Here is a 25,244-nt window from a genome sequence, read left to right as displayed (position 1 = left end):
CACTCTAACACTCTGATATAACCCATACCCCTCACTGTAACACGCTGATATATCCCACTCCCCTCACTGTAACACTCTGATATACCCACACTCCACACTGTAACACTCTGATAAAACCCACACGCTCACTGTAACACTCTGGTATACCCACACCACTCACTGTAAAATTCTGATATACTCCACTTCCCTCACTGTAACAATCTGATATACCCCACAGCCCTCACTGTAACACTCTGATTTACCCCACACCCCTCACTGTAACACTCTGATATACCCCACACCCCTCAATATAACACTCTGATATACCCCACACATCTCACTGTAACACTCTGATATACCCCACACCCCTCACTGTAACACTCTGATATTCCCCACATCCCTCACTGTAACACACTGTTATACTGCACACCCCTTACTTAAACACTTTGATATACACCATACAACTCACTGTAACACCATGATATACCCCACACCCCTCACTGTAGCACTCTGATATATCCCACACCCCTCACTGTAACACTCTGATATAACCCACACCCCTCACTGTAACACACTGTTATACTGCACACCCCTTACTTAAACACTTTGATATACACCATACAACTCACTGTAACACCAGATATAACCCACATCCCTCACTCTAAAACTCTGATATAACCCATACCCCTCTCTGTAACACGCAGATATATCCCACTCCCCTCACTGTAACACTCTGATATACCCACACTCCACACTGTAACACTCTGGTATACCCACACCCCTCACTGTAACATTCTGATATACCCCACACTTTACACTGATACACCCTGATAAACCCCACACGCTCACTGTAACACTTCGATATATCCCACACCCCTCACTGTAACACACCGATGTACCCCACACCCCTCACTGTAACACTCCGATATACCTCACACTCCTCACTGAAACACTCTGATAAACCCCACACCCCTCACTGTAACACTCTGATATACTCCACTTCCCTCACTGTAACACTCTGATATACCCCACACCCCTCACTGTAACACTCTGATATACTCCACTTCCCTCACTGTAACACACTGATATATCCCACACTCCTCACTGAAACACTCTGATAAACCCCACACCCCTCACTGTAACACTCTGATATACTCCACTTCCCTCACTGTAACACTCTGATATACCCCACACCCCTCACTGTAACACTCTGATATACTCCACTTCTCTCACTGTAACAATCTGATATACCCCACAACCCTCACTGTAACAATCTGATATACCCCACACCCCTCACTGTAACACTCTGATTTACCCCACACCCCTCACTGTAACACTCTGATATACCCCACACCCCTCAATATAACACTCTGATATACCCCACACATCTCACTGTAACACTCTGATATACCCCACACCCTTCACTGTAACACTCTGATATACTCCACTTCCCTCACTGTAACACACTGATATATCCCACACTCCTCACTGTAACACTCTGATATACCCCACACCCCTCACTGTAACACTCCGATATATCCCACACCCCTCAATGTAACACTCTGATATACTCCACTTCCCTCACTGTAACAATCTGATATACCCCACACACCTCACTGTAACAATCTGATATACCCCACACCTCTCACTGTAACACTCTGATTTAACCCACACCCCTCACTGTAACACTCTGATATACCCCACACCCCTCACGGTAACACTTTGATATACCCCATACCCCTCACTGTAACACTCTGATATACCCCACTCCACTCAATGTAACACTCTGATATACCCCACACCCCTCAATGTAACACTCTGATATACACCATACAACTCACTGTAACACCATGATATACCCCACACCCCTTACTGTAACACCATGATATACCCCAAACCCCTCACTGTAACACTCTGATATACCCCACACCCCTCACTGTAACACTCTGATATACTCCACTTCCCTCACTGTAACACTCTGATATACCCCACACCCCTCACTGTAACACTCTGATATACTCCACTTCCCTCACTGTAACACTCTGATATACCCCACACCCCTCACTGTAACACTCTGATATACTCCACTTCCCTCACTGTAACACCATGATATACCCCACACCCCTCACTGTAACTATCTGATACACCCCAAACCCCTCACTGTAACACTCTGATATACCACACACCCTTCACTGTAACACTCTGACATACCCCACACTCCTCACTGAAACACTCTGATATACCCCACACGCTCACTGTAACACTCCGATATACCCCACACTACTCACTGAAAAACTCTGATAAACCCCACACCCCTCACTGTAACACTCTGATAAACCCCACACCCCTCACTGTAACACTCTGATATACCCCACACCCCTCACTGTAACACTCTGATATACCCCACACCCCTCACTGTAACACTCTGATATACTCCACTTCCCTCACTGTAACACACTGATATATCCCACACTCCTCACTGTAACACTCTGATATACCCCACACCCCTCACTGTAACACTCCGATATATCCCACACCCCTCACTGTAACACTCTGATATACTCCACTTCCCTCACTGTAACAATCTGATATACCCCACACATCTCACTGTAACACTCTGATATACCCCACACTCCTCACTGAAACACTCCGATATACCCCGCACATGACACTGATACACTCTGATAAACCCCACACGCTCACTGTAACACTCCGATATATCCCACACCCCTCACTGTAACACTCTGATATACCCCACACCCCTCACTGTAACACTCCGTTATACCCCACTTCCCTCACTGTAACACTCCGATATACCCCACACTCCTCACTGTAACACTCTGATAAACCCCACACCCCTCACTGTAACACTCTGATATATCCCACACCCCTCACTGTAATACTCTGATATACCACACACCCTTCACTGTAACACTCTGATATACCCCACACTCCTCACTGAAACACTCTGATATACCCCACACGCTCACTGTAACACTCCGATATACCCCACACTCCTCACTGAAACACTCTGATGAACCCCACACCCCTCACTGTAACACTCTGATAAACCCCACACCCCTCACTGTAACACTCTGATATACCTCACACCCCTCACTGTAACACTCTGATATACCCCACATCCTTCACTGTAACACTCTGATATACTCCACTTCCCTCACTGCAACACACTGATATATCCCACACTCCTCACTGTAACACTCTGATATACCCCACACCCTTCACTGTAACACTCTGATATACTCCACTTCCCTCACTGCAACACACTGATATATCCCACACTCCTCACTGTAACACTCCGATATATCCCACACCCCTCACTGTAACACTCTGATATACTCCACTTCCCTCACTGTAACAATCTGATATACCCCACACCCCTCACTGTAACAATCTGATATACCCCACACCCCTCACTGTAACACTCTGATTTACCCCACACCCCTCACTGTAACACTCTGATATACCCCACACCCCTCAATATAACACTCTGATATACCCCACACATCTCACTTTAACACTCTGTTATACCCCACACCCTTCACTGTAACACTCTGATATACTCCACTTCCCTCACTGTAACACACTGATATATCCCACACTCCTCACTGAAATACTCTGATAAACCCCACACGCTCACAGTAACACTCTGATATACCCCACACCCCTCACTATAACACTCTATATACACCATACAACCCACTGTAACACTCTGATCTACCCCACACCCCTCACTGTAACACTGATATACCCCACACCCCTCACTGTAACACTCTGATATACCCCACACCCCTCACTGTAGCACTGATATGTCCCACACCCCTCACTGTAACACTCTGATATACCCCACACCCCTCACTGTAACACTGATATGTCCCACACCCCTCACTGTAACACTCTGATATACCCCACACCCCTCAATGTAACACTGATATACCCCACACCCCTCACTGTAACACTCTGATATACCCCACACCCCTCACTGTAACACTGATATGTCCCACACCCCTCACTGTAACACTCTGATCTACCCCACACCCCTCACTGTAACTATCTGTTATACCCCACACCCCTCATTGTAACACTCTGATATACCCCACACCCCTCACTGTAACACCCTGATATACCCCACACCCCTCACTGTAACACTCTGATATACACCACACTCCTCACTGTAACACCCTGATATACCCCACACCCCTTTCTGTAACACTCTGATATACCCCACACCCCTCACTGTAACACTCTGATATAGACCACACCCCTCACTGTAACACCCTGATATACCACACACCCCTCACTGTAACACTCTGATATACCCCACATCCCTCACTGTAACACTGATATACCCCACACCCCTCACTGTAACACTCTGATATACCCCACACCCCTCACTGTAACACTGATATGTCCCACACCCCTCACTGTAACACTCTGATATACCCCACACCCCTCACTGTAACACTGATATACCCCACACCCCTCAATGTAACACTGATATACCCCACACCCCTCACTGTAACACTCTGATATACCCCACACCCCTCACTGTAACACTGATATGTCCCACACCCCTCACTGTAACACTGATATGTCCCACACATCTCGCTGTAAAACCCTGAAATATCCCACACTCATCACTGTCATGCTGACTGATGTACCTTCCAACACAATGTATAACTCTCTGATATATCCCACACCACTCACTTTAACACTTTGATATACTCCGCACCCCTCACTCTAACACTCTGTTAAATCCCACAGCCCGCACTGTACCACTGAGTGATATATTCCACATCCCATTTCGTAACTCTCATATATCCCGCCCCCCTCACTGTGACACTGTGAAAGAACCCACTCCTCTGACTTTAACACTCTGATATATCCCAGAGTCTGCACTGTAACAATCTGATACATCCCACACTCCTTCCTATAACACACTGATATACCCTACACCCCTCACCTTAACACTCTGATATATACCACACCCCTCACTGTAATACACTGATATACCCCATAGCCTTAATTATAGCACCCTGATATATTCTACACACTTCACTAACACTTTGATACACCCCACACTCCTTACTGTCACACTCACTGTTATTCTCCACACCCCTTACTCTAACACCTTATTAAAACCCACACCCCTCACAGTACCACTCTCTGATATATCCCCACACCCTTACTATAACACTCTCATATAGCCTACACCCCTCATTGTAACACTCTGATATATTCCACACACCCCACTGCAACACTCTGATATATCCCACACCCCTCACTGTAACACTCTGATATACCCCACACTCCACACTGTAACACTCTGATAAACCCCACACGCTCACTGTAACACTCTGATATATCCCACACCCCTCACTGTAACACTCTGATATATCCCACATCCCTCACTGTAACACTCTGATATACCCCTCACTGTAACACTCTGAGATATCCCACATCCCTCACTGTAACACACTGGTATATCCCACACTCTACACTGTAACGCTCCGATACACCCTGCACCCCTCACAGTAACACTCTGATATACCCTACACCTCTCACCGTAACACTCTGTCATACCCCACACCCCTCACTGTAACGCTCTGATATACCCCACAGCACTCACTGTAACACTCTGATATACTCCACATCCCTCACTGTAACACACTGTTATACTGCACACCCCTTACTTAAACACTTTGATATACTCCATACAACTCACTGTAACACCATGATATACCCCACACCCCTCACTGTAGCACTCTGATATATCCCACTCCCTCACTGTAACACTCTGATATAACCCACACCCCTCACTGTAACACACTGTTATACTGCACACCCCTTACTTAAACACTTTGATATACACCATACAACTCACTGTAACACCATGATATAACCCACATCCCTCACTCTAACACTCTGATATAACCCATACCCCTCACTGTAACACACTGATATATCCTACTCCCCTCACTGTTACACTCTGATATACCCACACTCCACACTGTAACACTCTGATAAAACACACACGCTCACTGTAACACTCTGGTATACCCACACCCCTCACTGTAACATTCTGATATACTCCACTTCCCTCACTGTAACAATCTGATATACCCCACAGCCCTCACTGTAACACTCTGATTTACCCCACACCCCTCACTGTAACACTCTGATATACCCCACACCCCTCACTGTAACACCATGATATACCCCACACATCTCACTGTAACACTCTGATATATCCCACACCCCTCACTGTAACACTCTGATATAACCCACACCCCTCACTGTAACACACTGTTATACTGCACACCCCTTACTTAAACACTTTGATATACACCATACAACTCACTGTAACACCATGATATAACCCACATCCCTCACTCTAAAACTCTGATATAACCCATACCCCTCACTGTAACATGCTGATATGTCCCACTCCCCTCACTGTAACACTCTGATATACCCACACTCCACACTGTAACACTCTGGTATACCCACACCCCTCACTGTAACATTCTGATATACCCCACACTTTACACTGATACACCCTGATAAACCCCACACGCTCACTGTAACACTTCGATATATCCCACACCCCTCACTGTAACACACCGATGTACCCCACACCCCTCACTGTAACACTCCCATATACCTCACACTCCTCACTGAAACACTCTGATAAACCCCACACCCCTGACTGTAACACGCTGATATACTCCACGTCCCTCACTGTAACACTCTGATATACCCCACACCCCTCACTGTAACACTCTGATATATTCCACTTCCCTCACTGTAACACTCTGATATACCCCACACCCCTCACTGTAACACTCTGATATACCTCACACCCCTCACTGTAACACTCTGATATACCTCACACCCTTCACTGTAACACTCTGATATACCCCACACTCCTCACTGAAACACTCTGATATACCCCACACCCCTCACCGTAACACTCTGATATACCCCACATCCTTCACTGTAACACTCTGATATACCCCACACTCCTCACTGAAACACTCCGATATACCCCGCACTTCACACTGATACACTCTGATAAACCCCACACGCTCACTGTAACACTCTGATATACCCCACATCCCTCACTGTAACACTGATATACCCCACACCCCTCACTGTAACACTCTGATATACCCCACACCCCTCACTGTAACACTGATATGTCCCACACCCCTCACTGTAACACTCTGATATACCCCACACCCCTCACTGTAACACTGATATACCCCACACCCCTCAATGTAACACTGATATACCCCACACCCCTCACTGTAACACTCTGATATACCCCACACCCCTCACTGTAACACTGATATGTCCCACACCCCTCACTGTAACACTGATATGTCCCACACATCTCGCTGTAAAACCCTGAAATATCCCACACTCATCACTGTCATGCTGACTGATGTACCTTCCAACACAATGTATAACTCTCTGATTTATCCCACACCACTCACTTTAACACTTTGATATACTCCGCACCCCTCACTCTAACACTCTGTTAAATCCCACAGCCCGCACTGTACCACTGAGTGATATATTCCACATCCCATTTCGTAACTCTCATATATCCCGCCCCCCTCACTGTGACACTGTGAAAGAACCCACTCCTCTGACTTTAACACTCTGATATATCCCAGAGTCTGCACTGTAACAATCTGATACATCCCACACTCCTTCCTATAACACACTGATATACCCTACACCCCTCACCTTAACACTCTGATATATACCACACCCCTCACTGTAATACTCTGATATACCCCATAGCCTTAATTATAGCACCCTGATATATTCTACACACTTCACTAACACTTTGATACACCCCACACTCCTTACTGTCACACTCACTGATATTCTCCACACCCCTTACTCTAACACCTTATTAAAACCCACACCCCTCACAGTACCACTCTCTGATATATCCCCACACCCTTACTATAACACTCTCATATAGCCTACACCCCTCATTGTAACACTCTGATATATTCCACACACCCCACTGCAACACTCTGATATATCCCACACCCCTCACTGTAACAGTCTGATATACCCCACACTCCACACTGTAACACTCTGATAAACCCCACACGCTCACTGTAACACTCTGATATATCCCACACCCCTCACTGTAACACTCTGATATATCCCACATCCCTCACTGTAACACACTGGTATATCCCACACTCTACACTGTAACGCTCCGATACACCCTGCACCCCTCACAGTAACACTCTGATATACCCTACACCTCTCACCGTAACACTCTGTCATACCCCACACCCCTCACTGTAACGCTCTGATATACCCCACAGCACTCACTGTAACACTCTGATATACTCCACATCCCTCACTGTAACACACTGTTATACTGCACACCCCTTACTTAAACACTTTGATATACTCCATACAACTCACTGTAACACCATGATATACCCCACACCCCTCACTGTAGCACTCTGATATATCCCACTCCCCTCACTGTAACACTCTGATATAACCCACACCCCTCACTGTAACACACTGTTATACTGCACACCCCTTACTTAAACACTTTGATATACACCATACAACTCACTGTAACACCATGATATAACCCACATCCCTCACTCTAACACTCTGATATAACCCATACCCCTCACTGTAACACACTGATATATCCTACTCCCCTCACTGTTACACTCTGATATACCCACACTCCACACTGTAACACTCTGATAAAACACACACGCTCACTGTAACACTCTGGTATACCCACACCCCTCACTGTAAAATTCTGATATACTCCACTTCCCTCACTGTAACAATCTGATATACCCCACAGCCCTCACTGTAACACTCTGATTTACCCCACACCCCTCACTGTAACACTCTGATATACCCCACACCCCTCAATATAACACTCTGATATACCCCACACATCTCACTGTAACACTCTGATATACCCACACCCCTCACTGTAACACTCTGATATTCCCCACATCCCTCACTGTAACACACTGTTATACTGCACACCCCTTACTTAAACACTTTGATATACACCATACAACTCACTGTAACACCGTGATATAACCCACATCCCTCACTCTAACACTCTGATATATCCCACACCCCTCACTGTAACACCATGATATACCCCACACGCCTCATTGTAGCACTCTGATATATCCCACACCCCTCACTGTAACACTCTGATATAACCCACACCCCTCACTGTAACACACTGTTATACTGCACACCCCTTACTTAAACACTTTGATATACACCATACAACTCACTGTAACACCATGATATAACCCACATCCCTCACTCTAAAACTCTGATATAACCCATACCCCTCACTGTAACACGCTGATATATCCCACTCCCCTCACTGTAACACTCTGATATACCCACACTCCACACTGTAACACTCTGGTATACCCACACCCCTCACTGTAACATTCTGATATACCCCACACTTTACACTGATACGCCCTGATAAACCCCACACGCTCACTGTAACACTTCGATATATCCCACACCCCTCACTGTAACACACCGATGTACCCCACACCCCTCACTGTAACACTCCCATATACCTCACACTCCTCACTGAAACACTCTGATAAACCCCACACCCCTGACTGTAACACTCTGATATACTCCACGTCCCTCACTGTAACACTCTGATATACCCCACACCCCTCACTGCAACACTCTGATATAGCTCACACCCCTCACTGTAACACTCTGATATACCTCACACCCTTCAATGTAACACTCTGATATACCCCACACTCCTCACTGAAACACTCTGATATACCCCACACCCCTCACCGTAACACTCTGATATACCCCACATCCTTCACTGTAACACTCTGATATACCCCACACTCCTCACTGAAACACTCCGATATACCCCGCACTTCACACTGATACACTCTGATAAACCCCACACGCTCACTGTAACACTCCGATATATCCCACACCCCTCACTGTAACACTCCGATATACCCCACACCCCTCACTGTAACACTCCGTTATACCCCACTTCCCTCACTGTAACACTCCGATATACCCCACACTCCTCACTGTAACACTCTGATAAACCCCACACCCCTCACTGTAACACTCTGATATACCCCACACCCCTCACTGTAACACTCTGATATACCACACACCCTTCACTGTAACACTCTGACATACCCCACACTCCTCACTGAAACACTCTGATATACCCAACACGCTCACTGTAACACTCCGATATACCCCACACTCCTCACTGAAACACTCTGATAAACCCCACACCCCTCACTGTAACACTCTGATAAACCCCACACCCCTCACTGTAACACTCTGATATACCCCACACCCCTCACTGTAACACTCTGATATACCCCACACCCTTCACTGTAACACTTTGATATACCCCACACTCCACACTGTAACACTCTGATATACCCCACACGCTCACTGTAACACTCTGGTATAACCACACCCCTCACTGTAACATTCTGATATACCCCACACTTCACACTGGTACACTCTGATAAACCCCACACGCTCACTGTAACACGCTGATATCTCCCACACCCCTCACTGTAACACTCCGATATACCTCACATTCCTCACTGAAACACTCTGATAAACCCCACACCCCTCACTGTAACACTCTAATATACCCCATACCCCTCAATGTAACACTCTGATATACCCCACACTCCTCACTGTAACACTCCGATATACATCACACCGCTCACTGTACCACACTGATAAACCCCACAGTCCTCAGACTAACACTCTGGTCTACCCACACCCCTCACTGTAACACTCTGATATACCCCACACCCCTCACTTTAACACTTATATACACCACACCACTCCTTGTAACTACCTGATATACCCCACATCCCTTACTGTAACACTCTATATACACCATACAACTCACTGTAACTCTCTGATCTACCCCACACCCCTCACTGTAACTATCTGTTATACCCCACACCCCTCACTGTAACACTCTGATATTCCCCACATCCCTCACTGTAACACACTGTTATACTGCACACCCCTTACTTAAACACTTTGATATACACCATACAACTCACTGTAACACCATGATATAACCCACATCCCTCACTCTAACACTCTGATATAACCCATACCCCTCACTGTAACGCGCTGATATATCCCACTCCCCTCACTGTAACACTCTGATATACCCACACTCCACACTGTAACATCTGATATAACCCACACGCTCACTGTAACACTCTGATAAAACCCACACGCTCACTGTAACACTCTGGTATACCCACACCCCTCACTGTAACATTCTGATATACCCCACACTTTACACTGATACACCCTGATAAATCCCACACGCTCACTGTAACACTCCGATATATCCCACACCCCTCACTGTAACACACCGATATACCCCACACCCCTCACTGTAACACTCCGATATACCTCACACTCCTCACTGAAACACTCTGATAAACCCCACACCCCTCACTGTAACACTCTGATATACTCCACTTCCCTCACTGTAACTATCTGATACACCCCAAACCCCTCATTGTAACACTCTGATATACCCCACACCCCTCACTGTAACACCATGATATACCCCACACCCCTCACTGTAGCTATCTGATACACCCCAAACCCCTCATTGTATCACTCTGATATACCCCACACCCCTCATTGTAACACTCTGGTATACCCCACACCCCTCACTGTAACACTCTGATATATCCCACACCCCTCACTGTAACACTCTGATATATCCCACACCCCTGACTGTAACACTTTGATATACCCCACACTCCACACTGTAACACTCTAATATACCCCACACGCTCACTGTAACACTCTGGTATACCCACACCCCTCACTGTAACATTCTGATATACCCCACACTTCACACTGGTACACTCTGATAAACCCCACACGCTCACTGTAACACTCCGATATCTCCCACACCCCTCACTGTAACACTCCGATATACCTCACATTCCTCACTGAAACACTCTGATAAACCCCACACCCCTCAATGTAACACCCTAATATACCCCACACCCCTCACTGTAACACTCTGATATACCCCACACCCCTCACTTTAACACTCTTATATACACCACACCACTTATTGTAACCAACTGATATACCCCACATCCCTTACTGTAACTATCTGCTATACTCCACACCCCTCATTGTAACACTCTGATATACCCCACACCCCTCACTGTAACACCCTAATATACCCCACACCCCTCACTGTAACTATCTGTTATACCCCACACCCCTCATTGTAACACTCTGATATACCCCACACCCCTCACTGTAACACCCTAATATACCCCACACCCCTCACTGTAACACTCCGATATACCCCACTTCCCTCACTGTAACACTCCGATATACCCCACACCCCTCATTGTAACACTCCGATATACATCACACCGCTCACTGTACCAAACTGATAAACCCCACAGTCCTCAGACTAACACTCTGGTCTACCCACACCCCTCACTGTAACACTCTGATATACCCCTCACCCCTCACTGTAACACTCTGATATACCTCACACTCCTCACTGAAATACTCTGATAAACCCCCCGCGCTCACAGTAACACTCTGATATACCCCACACCCCTCACTTTAACACTCTATATACACCATACAACCCACTGTAACACTCTGATCTACCCCACACCCCTCACTGTAACTATCTGTTATACCCCACACCCCTCATTGTAACACTCTGATATACCCCACACCCCTCACTGTAACACCCTGATATACCCCACACCCCTCACTGTAACACTCTGATATACACCACACCCCTCACTGTAACACCCTGATATACCCCACACCCCTCACTGTAACACTCTGATATACACCACACTCCTCACTGTAACACCCTGATATACCCCACACCCCTCACTGTAACACTCTGATATACCCCACACCCCTCACTGTAACACTCTGATATAGACCACACCCCTCACTGTAACACTCTGATATACCCCACATCCCTCACTGTAACACTGATATATCCCACACCCCTCACTGTAACACTCTGATATACCCCACACCCCTCACTGTAACACTGATATACCCCACACCCCTCACTGTAACACTCTGATATACCCCACACCCCTCACTGTAACACTGATATGTCCCACACCCCTCACTGTAACACTCTGATATACCCCACACCCCTCACTGTAACACTGATATGTCCCACACCCCTCACTGTAACACTCTGATATTCCCCACACCCCTCACTGTAACACTCTGATATACCCCACACCCCTCACTGTAACACTGATATGTCCCACACATCTCGCTGTAAAACTCTGAAATATCCCACACTCATCACTGTCATGCTGACTGATGTACCGTCCAACATAATGCATAACTCTCTGATATATCCCACACCACTCACTTTAACACTTTGATATACTCCGCACCCCTCACTCTAACACTCTGTTAAATCCCACAGCCCGCACTGTACCACTGAGTGATATATTCCACATCCCATTTCGTAACTCTCATATATCCCGCCCCCCTCACTGTGACACTGTGAAAGAACCCACTCCTCTGACTTTAACACTCTGATATACCCCACACCCCTCAGTGTAACACCATGATACACCCCACACCCCTCACTGTAGCTATCTGATTCACCCCAAACCCCTCATTGTAACACTCTGATATACCCCACACCCCTCACTGTAACACTCTGGTATACCCCACACCCCTCACTGTAACACTCTGATATATCCCACACCCCTCACTGTAACACTCTGATATATCCCACACCCCTCACTGTAACACTTTGATATACCCCACACTCCACACTGTAACACTCTGATATACCCCACACGCTCACTGTAACACTCTGGTATACCCACACCCCTCACTGTAACATTCTGATATACCCCACACTTCACACTGGTACACTCTGATAAACCCCACACGCTCACTGTAACACTCCGATATCTCCCACACCCCTCACTGTAACACTCCGATATACCTCACATTCCTCACTGAAACACTCTGATAAACCCCACACCCGTCACTGTAACACTCTGATATACCCCATACCCCTCAATGTAACACTCTGATATACCCCACACCCCTCACTGTAACACTCTGATATACCCCACACCCCTCACTGTAACACTCTGATATACCCCACACCCCTCACTGTAACACTCTGATATACCCCACACCCCTCACTGTAACACTCTGATATACTCCTCTCCCCTCATTGTAACACTCTGATATACCCCACACTCCTCACTGTAACACTCTGATATACCCCACACCCCTCACTTTAACACTCTTATATACACCACACCACTCATTGTAACTACCTGATATACCCCACATCCCTTACTGTAACTATCTGTTATACCCCACACCCCTCATTGTAACACTCTGATATACCCCACACCCCTCACTGTAACACCCTAATATACCCCACACCCCTCACTGTAACTATCTGTTATACCCCACACCCCTCATTGTAACACTCTGATATACCCCACACCCCTCACTGTAACACCCTAATATACCCCACACCCCTCACTGTAACGCTCCGATATACCCCGCACCCCTCACAGTAACACTCTGATATACCCTACACCTCTCACCGTAACACTCTGTCATACCCCACACCCCTCACTGTAACGCTCTGATATACCCCACAGCCCTCACTGTAACACTCTGATATACTCAAATCCCTCACTGTAAAACTCTGATATACCCCACACCCCTCACTATAACACTCTGATATTCCCTACAGCCCTCACTGTAACACTCTGATATACCCCACACCCCTCACTGTAACACACTGATAAACCCCACACCCCTCACTGTAACACTCTGATATACCCCACACCCCTCACTGTAACACTCTGATATACCCCACACCCCCCACTGTAACACACTGATAAACCCCACACCCCTCTCTGTAACACTCTGATATACCCCACACCCCTTACTGTAACACATTGATAAACCCCACACCCCTCACTGTAACACTCTGATATACCCCACACCCCTCACTGTAACACTCTGATATACCCCACACTCCTCACTGTAACACATTGATAAACCCCACACCCCTCACTCTAACACTCTGATATACCCAATACCTCTCACAGTAACACTCTGATATACCCAACACCCCTCACTGTAACACTCTGATATACCCCACAGCCCTCTCTGTAACACTCTGATATACCCCACACCCCTCACTGTATCACTCTGATATACCCCACACCCCTCACTGTAACACTCTGATATACCCCACACCCCTCACTGTAGCACTCTGATATACCCCACACCCCTCACTGTAACACTCTGATATACCCCACACCCCTCACTGTAACACTCTGATATACCCCACACTCCTCACTGTAACACTCTGATATACCCCACACCCCTCACTGTAACACTCTGATATACCCCACACCCCTCACTGTAACACCCTGGTATATCCCACACTCCTCACTGAAACACTCTGATATACCCCACACCCCTCACTGTAACACTCTGATATACCCCACACCCCTCACTGTAACACTCTGATATACCCCACACCCCTCACTGTAACACTCTGATATACCCCACACCCCTCACTGTAACACTCTGATATACCCCACACCCCTCACTGTAACACTCTGATATACCCCACACCCCTCACTGTAACACTCTGATATACCCCACACCCCTCACTGTAACACTCTGATATATCCCACAGCCCTCACTGTAACACTCTGATATACCCCACACCCCTCACTGTAACACTCTGATATACCCCACACCCTTCACTGTAACACTCTGATATACCCCATACTCCTCACTGTAACACTCTGATATACCCCACATCCCTCACTGTTACTCTGTGTTATATTCTACTCTCACACCCTCTGATATTCCCTACTCCCCTCACTATATGATTCTTCCATATATCCCACCCTCCTTCTGGACAAGGGCCGCTATCAGGATGTATCATTGCTGCATGATGGCGTTAATATTTCATTGTGATCTGCTTTTACCTTTTGTTTTCAGTACCTTCAGAATTGGGGAAAATTTTACGGGTATTTTAAGAGGTTTTCCTTGAGTTGTCCATGTTATGTTGGACAGGACAGGGCTGGTTTGGCCCAGATGGCACTAGCAATATTCTTGTGTGTAGTCGCAGTAAGCATGTTTCCATTTGAGATTTCAGGTCGTGTCATTAGCATCACAGATTTATCAGCAAATGGATGTTAAATTTTGGGTCAATGTGTAAATGAGGAAACTGAAAATAATGTGCCCACCAGGGCCCATCCCAGAATGAGCTTTGACAGGATGCACACAGCCAGGCACTGACCTTTGTCTGTGTCATCGCTTCATTAACTGACATTGAGCGGTAGTGTTATGGTGGGGCCATGGTGGGTTTACGGTGGGATCATGACAGGACTATGGTAGGACAATGATAAAAAGAAATTACAGTGCAGCTACAGTTTGATTATGGTGGGATTAAGACAGGTTTGTGAGATTACAACAGGATTATGGTGCAACAATGGTGGCTTTACAGTGGGAGTTGATGGCGTTTTAATGAGATTACACTGGGACTCGGGTAGAGCTATGGTGATGTTTTGGTGAAGTTATGCTGAGATTGTAGAATGAATACTGACAGAGCTTCTATGTCCTTACACAGCATTGATGGAGGTCCATGAAGATTTCTTCGTGTACAGAAGTGGAGTTTACAGACACACACCAGTGATGACTGAAAGACCAGACGAATTCCGTGGACACGGAACACACTCGGTTAGAATCACAGGGTAAGGAATGATGAGTGTGGGAAATTGGTCCACATAAAGTGAAATCAGGTTGAGTGAGAATGATAGATAATTAACAGGGATCGAAAACAACAGCCTCACAATATCATCAATTAAAGACAGTGGGGGATTTGTAGACTAACCCTCTCGATGAGAACAAAAACAGAAATACCTGGAAAAACTCAGCAGGTCTGGCAGCATCAGCGGAGAAGAACAAAGTTGACGTTTCGAGTCCTCATGACCCTTCAACAGAACTAAGTAAAAATAGGAGAGGGGTGAAATATAAGCTGGTTTAAGGTGCACCTTAAATAGTTTCCAGAGCAAGTTTGATACATGTCAGTGGGAGAAGGGATTCAGAGATGGGTAGGTGGTTTTCACTGGTTGAATGGAGGTGGGTTGCTGATGCCTGGTGACCTTTGCTTGCCCTTTATTGTGACCTCAGATTGAGCCTTGTAGGATGGGTCATTAAAGAGTGAGACGCTTGGCAGCTTCCAATCCCAAGCTGCCCACCAACATCCGAGCCCCAGGTCAGAGAAGGAGAGGAAAAATTGCTTTTGGCAATGTTGGATCAGATCCAGCTGTGCCCCCCCATGGTCAGTTCACCTGCTCACTCTCTGTGCAGCAGGTAAGGAGTGATCAGTTGGTGATGTTCCAATGAATCAGGACAACAGCTAAAAGGGTTAAAGGGCAGGAGAGTGAAAAATTCCAATTGAGGAACATGGAGACGTCTGAAAATGAGTGAAAGACATTAATCAATGCAAAACTGAGAGCATAATGATTCTCTGTAGATGCTAATGTTAAACAAAATGTTTTGTAATGGAATTATGTTGTAGCACCAACCCCTGGTCATTCAGTCCACTGCTGAAATATTATCAGCTGTATGTGAACAGCATTGCCTTTGAATGCATGAATGAGACGTGCAACTTTGAGCTGTTTTGTCTGTGTGCAAGTCATAGCATTATTCCATTCCACAGAAATTGTGTACATTAGCATCTCCTGTTACAACAAAGAGTATGGAGGGGTTATGGTGGCTCACTGAACTTACACTGCAGGAGCCTGGATCTGAATGCAGACCAGATTAATGAGACGACAAGCTCCTCTCTGCTGATTGGAACGCTCTGATGTGAAACCTGATTGTTCAGTGTTTATTCTGGAGTGTCTGCTCCTGAGGCCTCACCATGAATAAACTTCAACAGCACATAACTGGCAGAAAATGTATCATTCTGTCAGGAATTTCAATCCTTCTGGAGCCTTGAGATCCTTGTGGTCAGTGACTGAGAATCAAAGAAACATTGAAGGAAGCCATTCAGCCCACTGGAGCTGTGCTGGCTCTTTGAGTGAGCTATTTAGTTAGTCCCACTCTCCTCCTCTTTCCCCAAAGCTCTGCAAAGTTTTTCTTTTTGAGTATTTCCCAGCCTTTCAGGCAGTGTGTTCCAGACGAAGGAGCTCAGCCTGTGGGGGGCTGACTGCAGCATCTTGCCAGGCTAGTGCAACCCAGTGGCTAATGGCACCAGAGCACATATTGGTTCAGGAGGTGGCAAGGGTGCAGATCTCATTGTGAGATAATGGGTGGGGGGGGTGGGGGGGGACATGCCCCATGCCCATTACATGACTGCCTCTGCCATGGGGCTGTGGCTCAACATGCCCGCTGGTCTGCTGGAGAACAGACTGTCGGACTCTAAGCCAGAAGGCCCTCTTATCTCTCAGTCTTGAGGTGAAGGAGATGCTGGAGCCCAGAGTCTGCAAGGCCCCTGTATGAAAGATTCAACTACTGGCGCCACAGACCCCTGGAGAGAACTGAGCTGCCTCAGCCATTGAGGTGAGCACTGTTATGCTACGCTATGTTGAGGTAATAACCCACATCAGCACATAGATTGGCACTGAGCCCTTCCCCATTCTCTGATCTGCTGCCGTAACTCTCTGCCTGACTGTCTAATACATTCAACAATTGTTAAGTCCTTTCAGGGCTGGGACCCTGGAGTCACATCCGTATCCTCTTCAGCAGAGCAGGGATCCGACCTTGGCCAGTGTCTTTTCCTGAGCCCATTTCCCCACGTGCAGTGGACACTGCCCGGTTTGTTGAGTGAATGATCTGGTGCAGAACCTTCCAACTCACTAGCGACACAAAACAGAGAGCAGGTCCCTGTGAAAGGTCCAAGCGAACAATGGGGCAACTTCCTATCCATCCATTGTCTTGTTGCCTGGTTGCAGAAAAAGAGTGGAGGAGGAAGGGTTAGGACAATGACAGGGTAAAGAGTAGCGGGTGAGTGACAGGGTAAAGTGTAGCGGGTGAGTGACAGTGTATAGGGTAGCGGGTGAGTGATGGGGTAAAGTGTAGCGAGTGAGTGACGGGGTAAAGTGTAGCGGGTGAGTGACAGGGTAAAGTGTAGCGGGTGAGTGACAGTGTATAGGGTAGCGGGTGAGTGACGGGGTAAAGTGTAGCGGGTGAGTGACGGGGTAAAGTGTAGCGGGTGAGTGACGGGGTAAAGTGTAGAGGGTGAGTGACTGGGTATAGTGTAGTGGGTGAGTGATGGGGTAAAGTGTAGTGGGTGAGTGACGGGGTAAAGTGTAGCAGGTGAGTGACTGGGTATAGTGTAGTGGGTGAGTGATGGGGTAAAGTGTAGTCCATGAGTGACAGGGTAAAGTGTAGTGGTTGAGTGATGGGGTGAAGTGTAGCTGATGATTGACAGGGTAAAGTGTTGTGAGTGAGTGACAGGGTAAACTTTAGTTGGTGAGTGACAGGATAAAGCGTAGTGGGTGAGTTATGGGGTAAAGTGTAGCGAGTGAGTGAAGGGGTAAAGTGTAGTTGCTGAGTGACAGGGTAAAGTCTAGTGGGTGAATGACAGGGTAAAGTGTAGCAGGAGAGTGACGGGGTAAAGTGTAGTTGGTGAGTCCCGGTGAAGTGTAGTTGGTGAGTTACGGGGTAAAGTGTAGCTGGTGAGTGACAAGGTAAAGCGTAGTGGGCGACTGACAGGGTAAAGTGTAGCGGGTGAGTGACGGGGTAAGGTGTAGCTGGTGAGTGACAGGCCAAAGTGTAGTCAGTGAGTGACAGGGTAAGTGTAGCTGATGAGTGACAGGCTAAAGCGTAGTGGGCGACTGACTGGGTAAAGTGTAGTGAGTGAGTGACAGGGTAAAGTTTGGTTGGGGAGTGACAGGGTAAAGTGTAGCGGGTGAGTGATGGGGTAAAGTGTAGCGGGTGAGTGATGGGGTAAAGTGTAGTTGGTAAGTGACGGGGTAAAGTATAGCGAGTGAGTGACAGGGGAAATTTTTGTGGGTGAGTGACAGGATAAAGTGTAGTGGCTGAGTGACCAGGTAAAGTGTAGAGGGTGAGTGACGGGGTAAAGTGTAGTGGGTGAGTGACAGGGTAAAGTGTAGCGGGTGAGTGACAGGGTGAAGTGTAGCGGGTGAGTGACGGGGTAAAGTATAGAGGGTGAGTGACAGGATAAAGTGTAGATGGTGAGTGATGGGGTAAAGTGTAGTGGGTGAGTGACAGGGTAAAGTGTAGCGGGTGAGTGACGGGGTAAAGTGTAGTTGGTGAGTGACTGGGTAAAGTGTAGTGGGTGAGTGACAGGGTAAAGTGTAGCGGGTGAGTGACGGAGTGAAGTGTAGCGGGTGAGTGATGGGGTAAAGTGTAGTGGGTCAGTGACAGGGTAAAGTGTAGCGGGTGAGTGACAGGGTGAAGTGTAGCGGGTGAGTGACGGGGTAAAGTGTAGAGGGTGAGTGACAGGGTAAAGTGTAGTTGGTGAGTGACAGGGTAAAGTGTAGTTGGTGAGTGACAGGGTAAAGTGTAGTGGGTGAGTGACAGGGTAAAGTGTAGTTGGTGAGTGACGGGGTAAAGTGTAGAGGGTGAGTGACAGGGTAAAGTGTAGTTGGTGAGTGACGGGGTAAAGTGTAGAGGGTGAGTGACAGGGTAAAGTGTAGTTGGTGAGTGACGGGGTAAAGTGTAGAGGGTGAGTGACAGGGTAAAGTGTAGTTGGTGAGTGACGGGGTGAAGTGCAGTGGGTGAGTGACAGGGTAAAGTGTAGTTGGTGAGTGACGGGGTGAAGTGTAGTTGGGGAGTGACGGGATGAAGTGCAGTGGGTGAGTGATAGGGTAAAGTGTAGAGGGTGAGTGACGGGGTAGAGTGTAGAGGGTGAGTAACGGGGTAAAGTGTAGTTGGGGAGTGATGGGGTGAAGTGCAGTGGGTGAGTGACAGGGTAAAGTGTAGAGGGTGAGTGACGGGGTGAAGTGTAGTTTGGGAGTGATGGGGTGAAGTGCAGGGGTGAGTGACAGGGTAAAGTGTAGTTGGTGAGTGACAGGGTAAAGTGTAGTGGGTGAGTGACGGGGTGAAGTGTAGCGGGTGAGTGACAGGGTAAAGTGTAGTTGGTGAGTGACGGGGTAAAGTGTAGTGGGTGAGTGACTGGGTAAAGTGTAGTGGGTGAGTGACGGGGTAAAGTGTAGTGGGTGAGTGACGGGGTAAAGTGTAGTGGGTGAGTGACTGGGTAAAGTGTAGCAGGTGAATAACGGGGTAAAGTGTAGTGGGTGAGTGACTGGGTAAAGTGTAGTGGGTGAGTGACTGGGTAAAGTGTAGCGGGTGAGTGACGGGGTAAAGTGTAGCAAGTGAGTGACAGGGTGAAGTGTAGCGGGTGAGTGACATGGTAAATTGTAGCAAGTGAGTGACGGGGTAAAGTGTAGTGGGTGAGTGACTGGGTAAAGTGTAGCGGGTGACTGACGGGGTAAACTGTAGTGGGTGAGTGACGGGGTAAACTGTAGTGGGTGAGTGAGTGATGTGTGGTGGGTGAGTTACAGGGTAAAATGTAGTTGGTGAGTGTCAGTGTAAAGTGTGGTGGGTGAGTGACAGGGTAAAGTGTAGCTGGTGTATGACGGTGTGAAGTGTAGTCGGTGAGTGACGGAGTAAAGTGTAGAGAGTGAGTGACAGGGTAAAGTGTTGTTGGTGAGTGACGGGGTAAAGTGTAGTGGGTGAGTGATGGGGCAAAGTGTAGCGGGCGAGTGACAGGGTAAAGTGTAGTGGACGAGTGACAGGGTAAAGTGTAGCGGGTGAGTGACGGGGTAAAGTGTAGAGGGTGAGTGACTGGGTAAAGTGTAGCGGGTGAGTGACTGGGTAAAGTGTAGTGGGCGAGTGACAGGGTAAAGTGTAGCGGGTGAGTGACTGGGTAAAGTGTAGTGGGTGAGTGAGGGGGTAAAGTGTAGCGGGTGAGTGATGGGTTAAAGTGCAGTGGGTGTGTGATAGGATGGTAGTAGCGATTGTGTGACAGGGTAAAGTGTAGTGCGTGAGAGACTGGGTATAGTGTAGTGGGTGAGTGACAGGGTAACTGTAGTGGATGAGTGACGGAGTAAAGTGTAGAGAGTGAGTGACAAGGTAAAGTGTACTTGGTGAGTGACGGGGTAAAGTGTAGCGGGTGAGTGACAGGGTAAAGTGTAGCGGGTGAGTGACAGGGTATAGTGTAGATGGTGAGTGACAGGGTAAAGTGTAGTGGGTGAGTGACGGGGTAAAGTGTAGTGGGTGAGTGACAGGGTAAAGTGTAGCGGGTGAGTGACAGGGTAAAGTGTAGCGGGTGAGTGACAGGGTAAAGTGTAGCGGTTGAGTGATGGGGTAAAGTGTAGCGGGTGAGTGACGAGGTAAAGTGTAGCAGGTGAGTGACAGGGTAAAGTGTAGTGAGTGAGTGACAGGGTTAACTTTAGTTGGTGAGTGACAGGATAAAGTGTAGTGAGTGAATGATAGGGTAAAATGTAGTGAGTGAGTGACAGGGTAAAGTGTAGCGGGCGAGTGACAGGGTAAAGTGTAGCGGGTGAACGACAGGATAAAGTGAAGCTGCTGAGTGACAGGGTAAAGTGTAGTTGGTGAGTGACACGGTAAAAAATAGCGGGTGAGTGACTGGGTAAAGTGTAGTTGGTGAGTGACGGTGAAGTGTAGTGAGTGAGTGATAGGCTAAAGTGTAGTGGGTGAGTGACATGGTAAAGTGTAGAGGGTGAGTGACAGAGTAAAGTGTAGCGGGCGACTGACAGGGTAAATTGTAGTGTGCGAGTGACAGGGTAAAGTGTAGCGGGTGAACGACAGGATAAAGTGAAGCTGCTGAGTGACAGGGTAAAGTGTAGTGGACGACTGACAGGGTAAAGTGTAGTGGGTGAGTGACAAGAGTAAAATGTAGCTGGTGAGTGACTGGGTAAAGTGTACTTGGTGAGTGACAGGGTAAAATGCAGTGGGTGAGTGACAGGGTAAAATGTAGAGAGTGAGTGACAAGGTAAAGTGTAGCGGGTGAGTGACGGGGTAAAGTGTAGCGGGTGAGTGACAGGGTAAAGTGTAGATGGTGAGTGACAGGGTAAAGTGTAGCGGGTGAGTGATGGGGTAAAGTGTAGCGGGTGAGTGACGAGGTAAAGTGTAGCAGGTGAGTGACAGGGTAAAGTGTAGTGAGTGAGTGACAGGGTTAACTTTAGTTGGTGAGTGACAGGATAAAGTGTAGTGAGTGAATGATAGGGTAAAATGTAGTGAGTGAGTGACAGGGTAAAATGTAGTGAGTGAGTGACAGGGTAAAGTGTAGCGGGCGAGTGACAGGGTAAAGTGTAGTGTGCGAGTGACAGGGTAAAGTGTAGCGGGTGAACGACAGGATAAAGTGAAGCTGCTGAGTGACAGGGTAAAGTGTATTGGACGACTGACAGGGTAAAGTGTAGTTGGTGAGTGACACGGTAAAAAATAGCGGGTGAGTGACTGGGTAAAGTGTAGTTGGTGAGTGACGGTGAAGTGTAGTGAGTGAGTAATAGGCTAAAGTGTAGTGGGTGAGTGACACGGTAAAGTGTAGAGGGTAAGTGACAGGGTAAAGTGTAGCGGGTGAATGATAGGGTAAAATGTAGTGAGTGAGTGACAGGGTGAAGTGTAGTGGGAGAGTGACAGGGTAAAGTGCAGAGGGTGAGTGACAGAGTAAAGTGTAGCGGGCGACTGACAGGGTAAATTGTAGTGTGCGAGTGACAGGGTAAAGTGTAGCGGGTGAACGACAGGATAAAGTGAAGCTGCTGAGTGACAGGGTAAAGTGTAGTGGACGACTGACAGGGTGAAGTGTAGTGGGTGAGTGACAAGAGTAAAATGTAGCTGGTGAGTGACTGGGTAAAGTGTACTTGGTGAGTGACAGGGTAAAATGCAGTGGGTGAGTGACAGGGTAAAGTGTAGATGGTGAGTGACAGGGTAAAGTGTAGCGGGTGAGTGACGGGGTAAAGTGTAGCGGGTGAGTGATAGGGTAAAGTGTAGTGGGTGAGTGACTGGGTAGATGTAGTGCGTGAGTGACTGGGTTTAGTGTAGCGGGTGAGTGACAGGGTAAAGTATAGCGGGTGAGTGACGTGGTAAAGTGTAGATGGTGAGTGACAGGGTAAAGTGTAGCGGGCGAGTGACAGGGTAAAGTATAGCGGGTGTGTGACGGGGTAAAGTGTAGCAGGTGAGTGACAGGGTAAAGTGTAGTGGGTGAGTGACAGGGTAAAGTGTAGTGGGTGAGTGACGGGGTAACTGTATTGGGTGAGTGATGGGGTAAAGTGTAGTGGGTGAGTGACAGGGTTAAGTGTAGTGGGTGAGTGACGGGGTTAACTTTAGTTGTTGAGTGACATAAAGTGTAGCGGGTGAGTGACAGGGTAAAGGGTAGTGGGTGAGTGACTGGGTAAAGTGTAGCGGATGAGTGACTGGGTAAAGTGTAGCGGGCGAGTGACAGGGTAAAGTGTAGTGGGTGAGTGACAGGGTAAAGTGTAGCGGGTGAGTGATGGGGTAAAGTGTAGTGGGTGAGTGACTGGGTAAAGTGTAGTGTGTGAGTGACAGGGTAAAGTGTAGTGGGTGAGTGACTGGGTAAAGTGTAGTGGGTGAGTGACTGGGTAAAGTGTAGATGGTGAGTGACAGGGTAAAGTGTAGCGGGTGAGTGACAGGGTAAAGTGTAGCGGGTGTGTGACAGGGTAAAGTGTAGCGGGTGAGTGACAGGGTAAAGTGTAGCGGGTGAGTGATGGGGTAAAGTGTAGCGGGTGAGTGACGAGGTAAAGTGTAGCAGGTGAGTGACAGGGTAAAGTGTAGTGAGTGAGTGACAGGGTTAACTTTAGTTGGTGAGTGACAGGATAAAGTGTAGTGAGTGAATGATAGGGTAAAATGTAGTGAGTGAGTGACAGAGTAAAGTGTAGCGGGCGAGTGACAGGGTGAAGTGTAGCGGGTGAACGACAGGATGAAGTGAAGCTGCTGAGTGACAGGGTAAAGTGTAGTTGGTGAGTGACACGGTAAAAAATAGCGGGTGAGTGACTGGGTAAAGTGTAGTTGGTGAGTGACGGTGAAGTGTAGTGAGTGAGTGATAGGCTAAAGTGTAGTGGATGAGTGACATGGTAAAGTGTAGAGGGTAAGTGACAGAGTAAAGTGTA

The 25,244-nt window shown here is 47.5% G+C and overlaps 1 protein-coding gene across 1 annotated transcript in view; it reads left to right on the top strand.

Moving 5' to 3' along the window:
- tinagl1 (tubulointerstitial nephritis antigen-like 1) overlaps positions 1-25,244 on the top strand; it is a 130,906-nt gene that overhangs the window by 87,616 nt on the left and 18,046 nt on the right. Inside the window, exon 10 of the mRNA XM_078566889.1 lies at positions 16,748-16,871. Coding sequence (XP_078423015.1) covers positions 16,748-16,871 — 124 coding nt within the window. The remainder of the gene's footprint in view (positions 1-16,747; positions 16,872-25,244) is intronic.

The sequence above is a fragment of the Cetorhinus maximus genome, chromosome 21, assembly GCF_964194155.1.
Source record: "Cetorhinus maximus chromosome 21, sCetMax3.hap1.1, whole genome shotgun sequence".
Classification (NCBI taxonomy): Eukaryota; Metazoa; Chordata; class Chondrichthyes; order Lamniformes; family Cetorhinidae; genus Cetorhinus; species Cetorhinus maximus.
The sequence above is the reverse complement of the archived record's forward strand: the minus strand, read 5'-3'. Positions and strand labels throughout refer to the sequence as shown.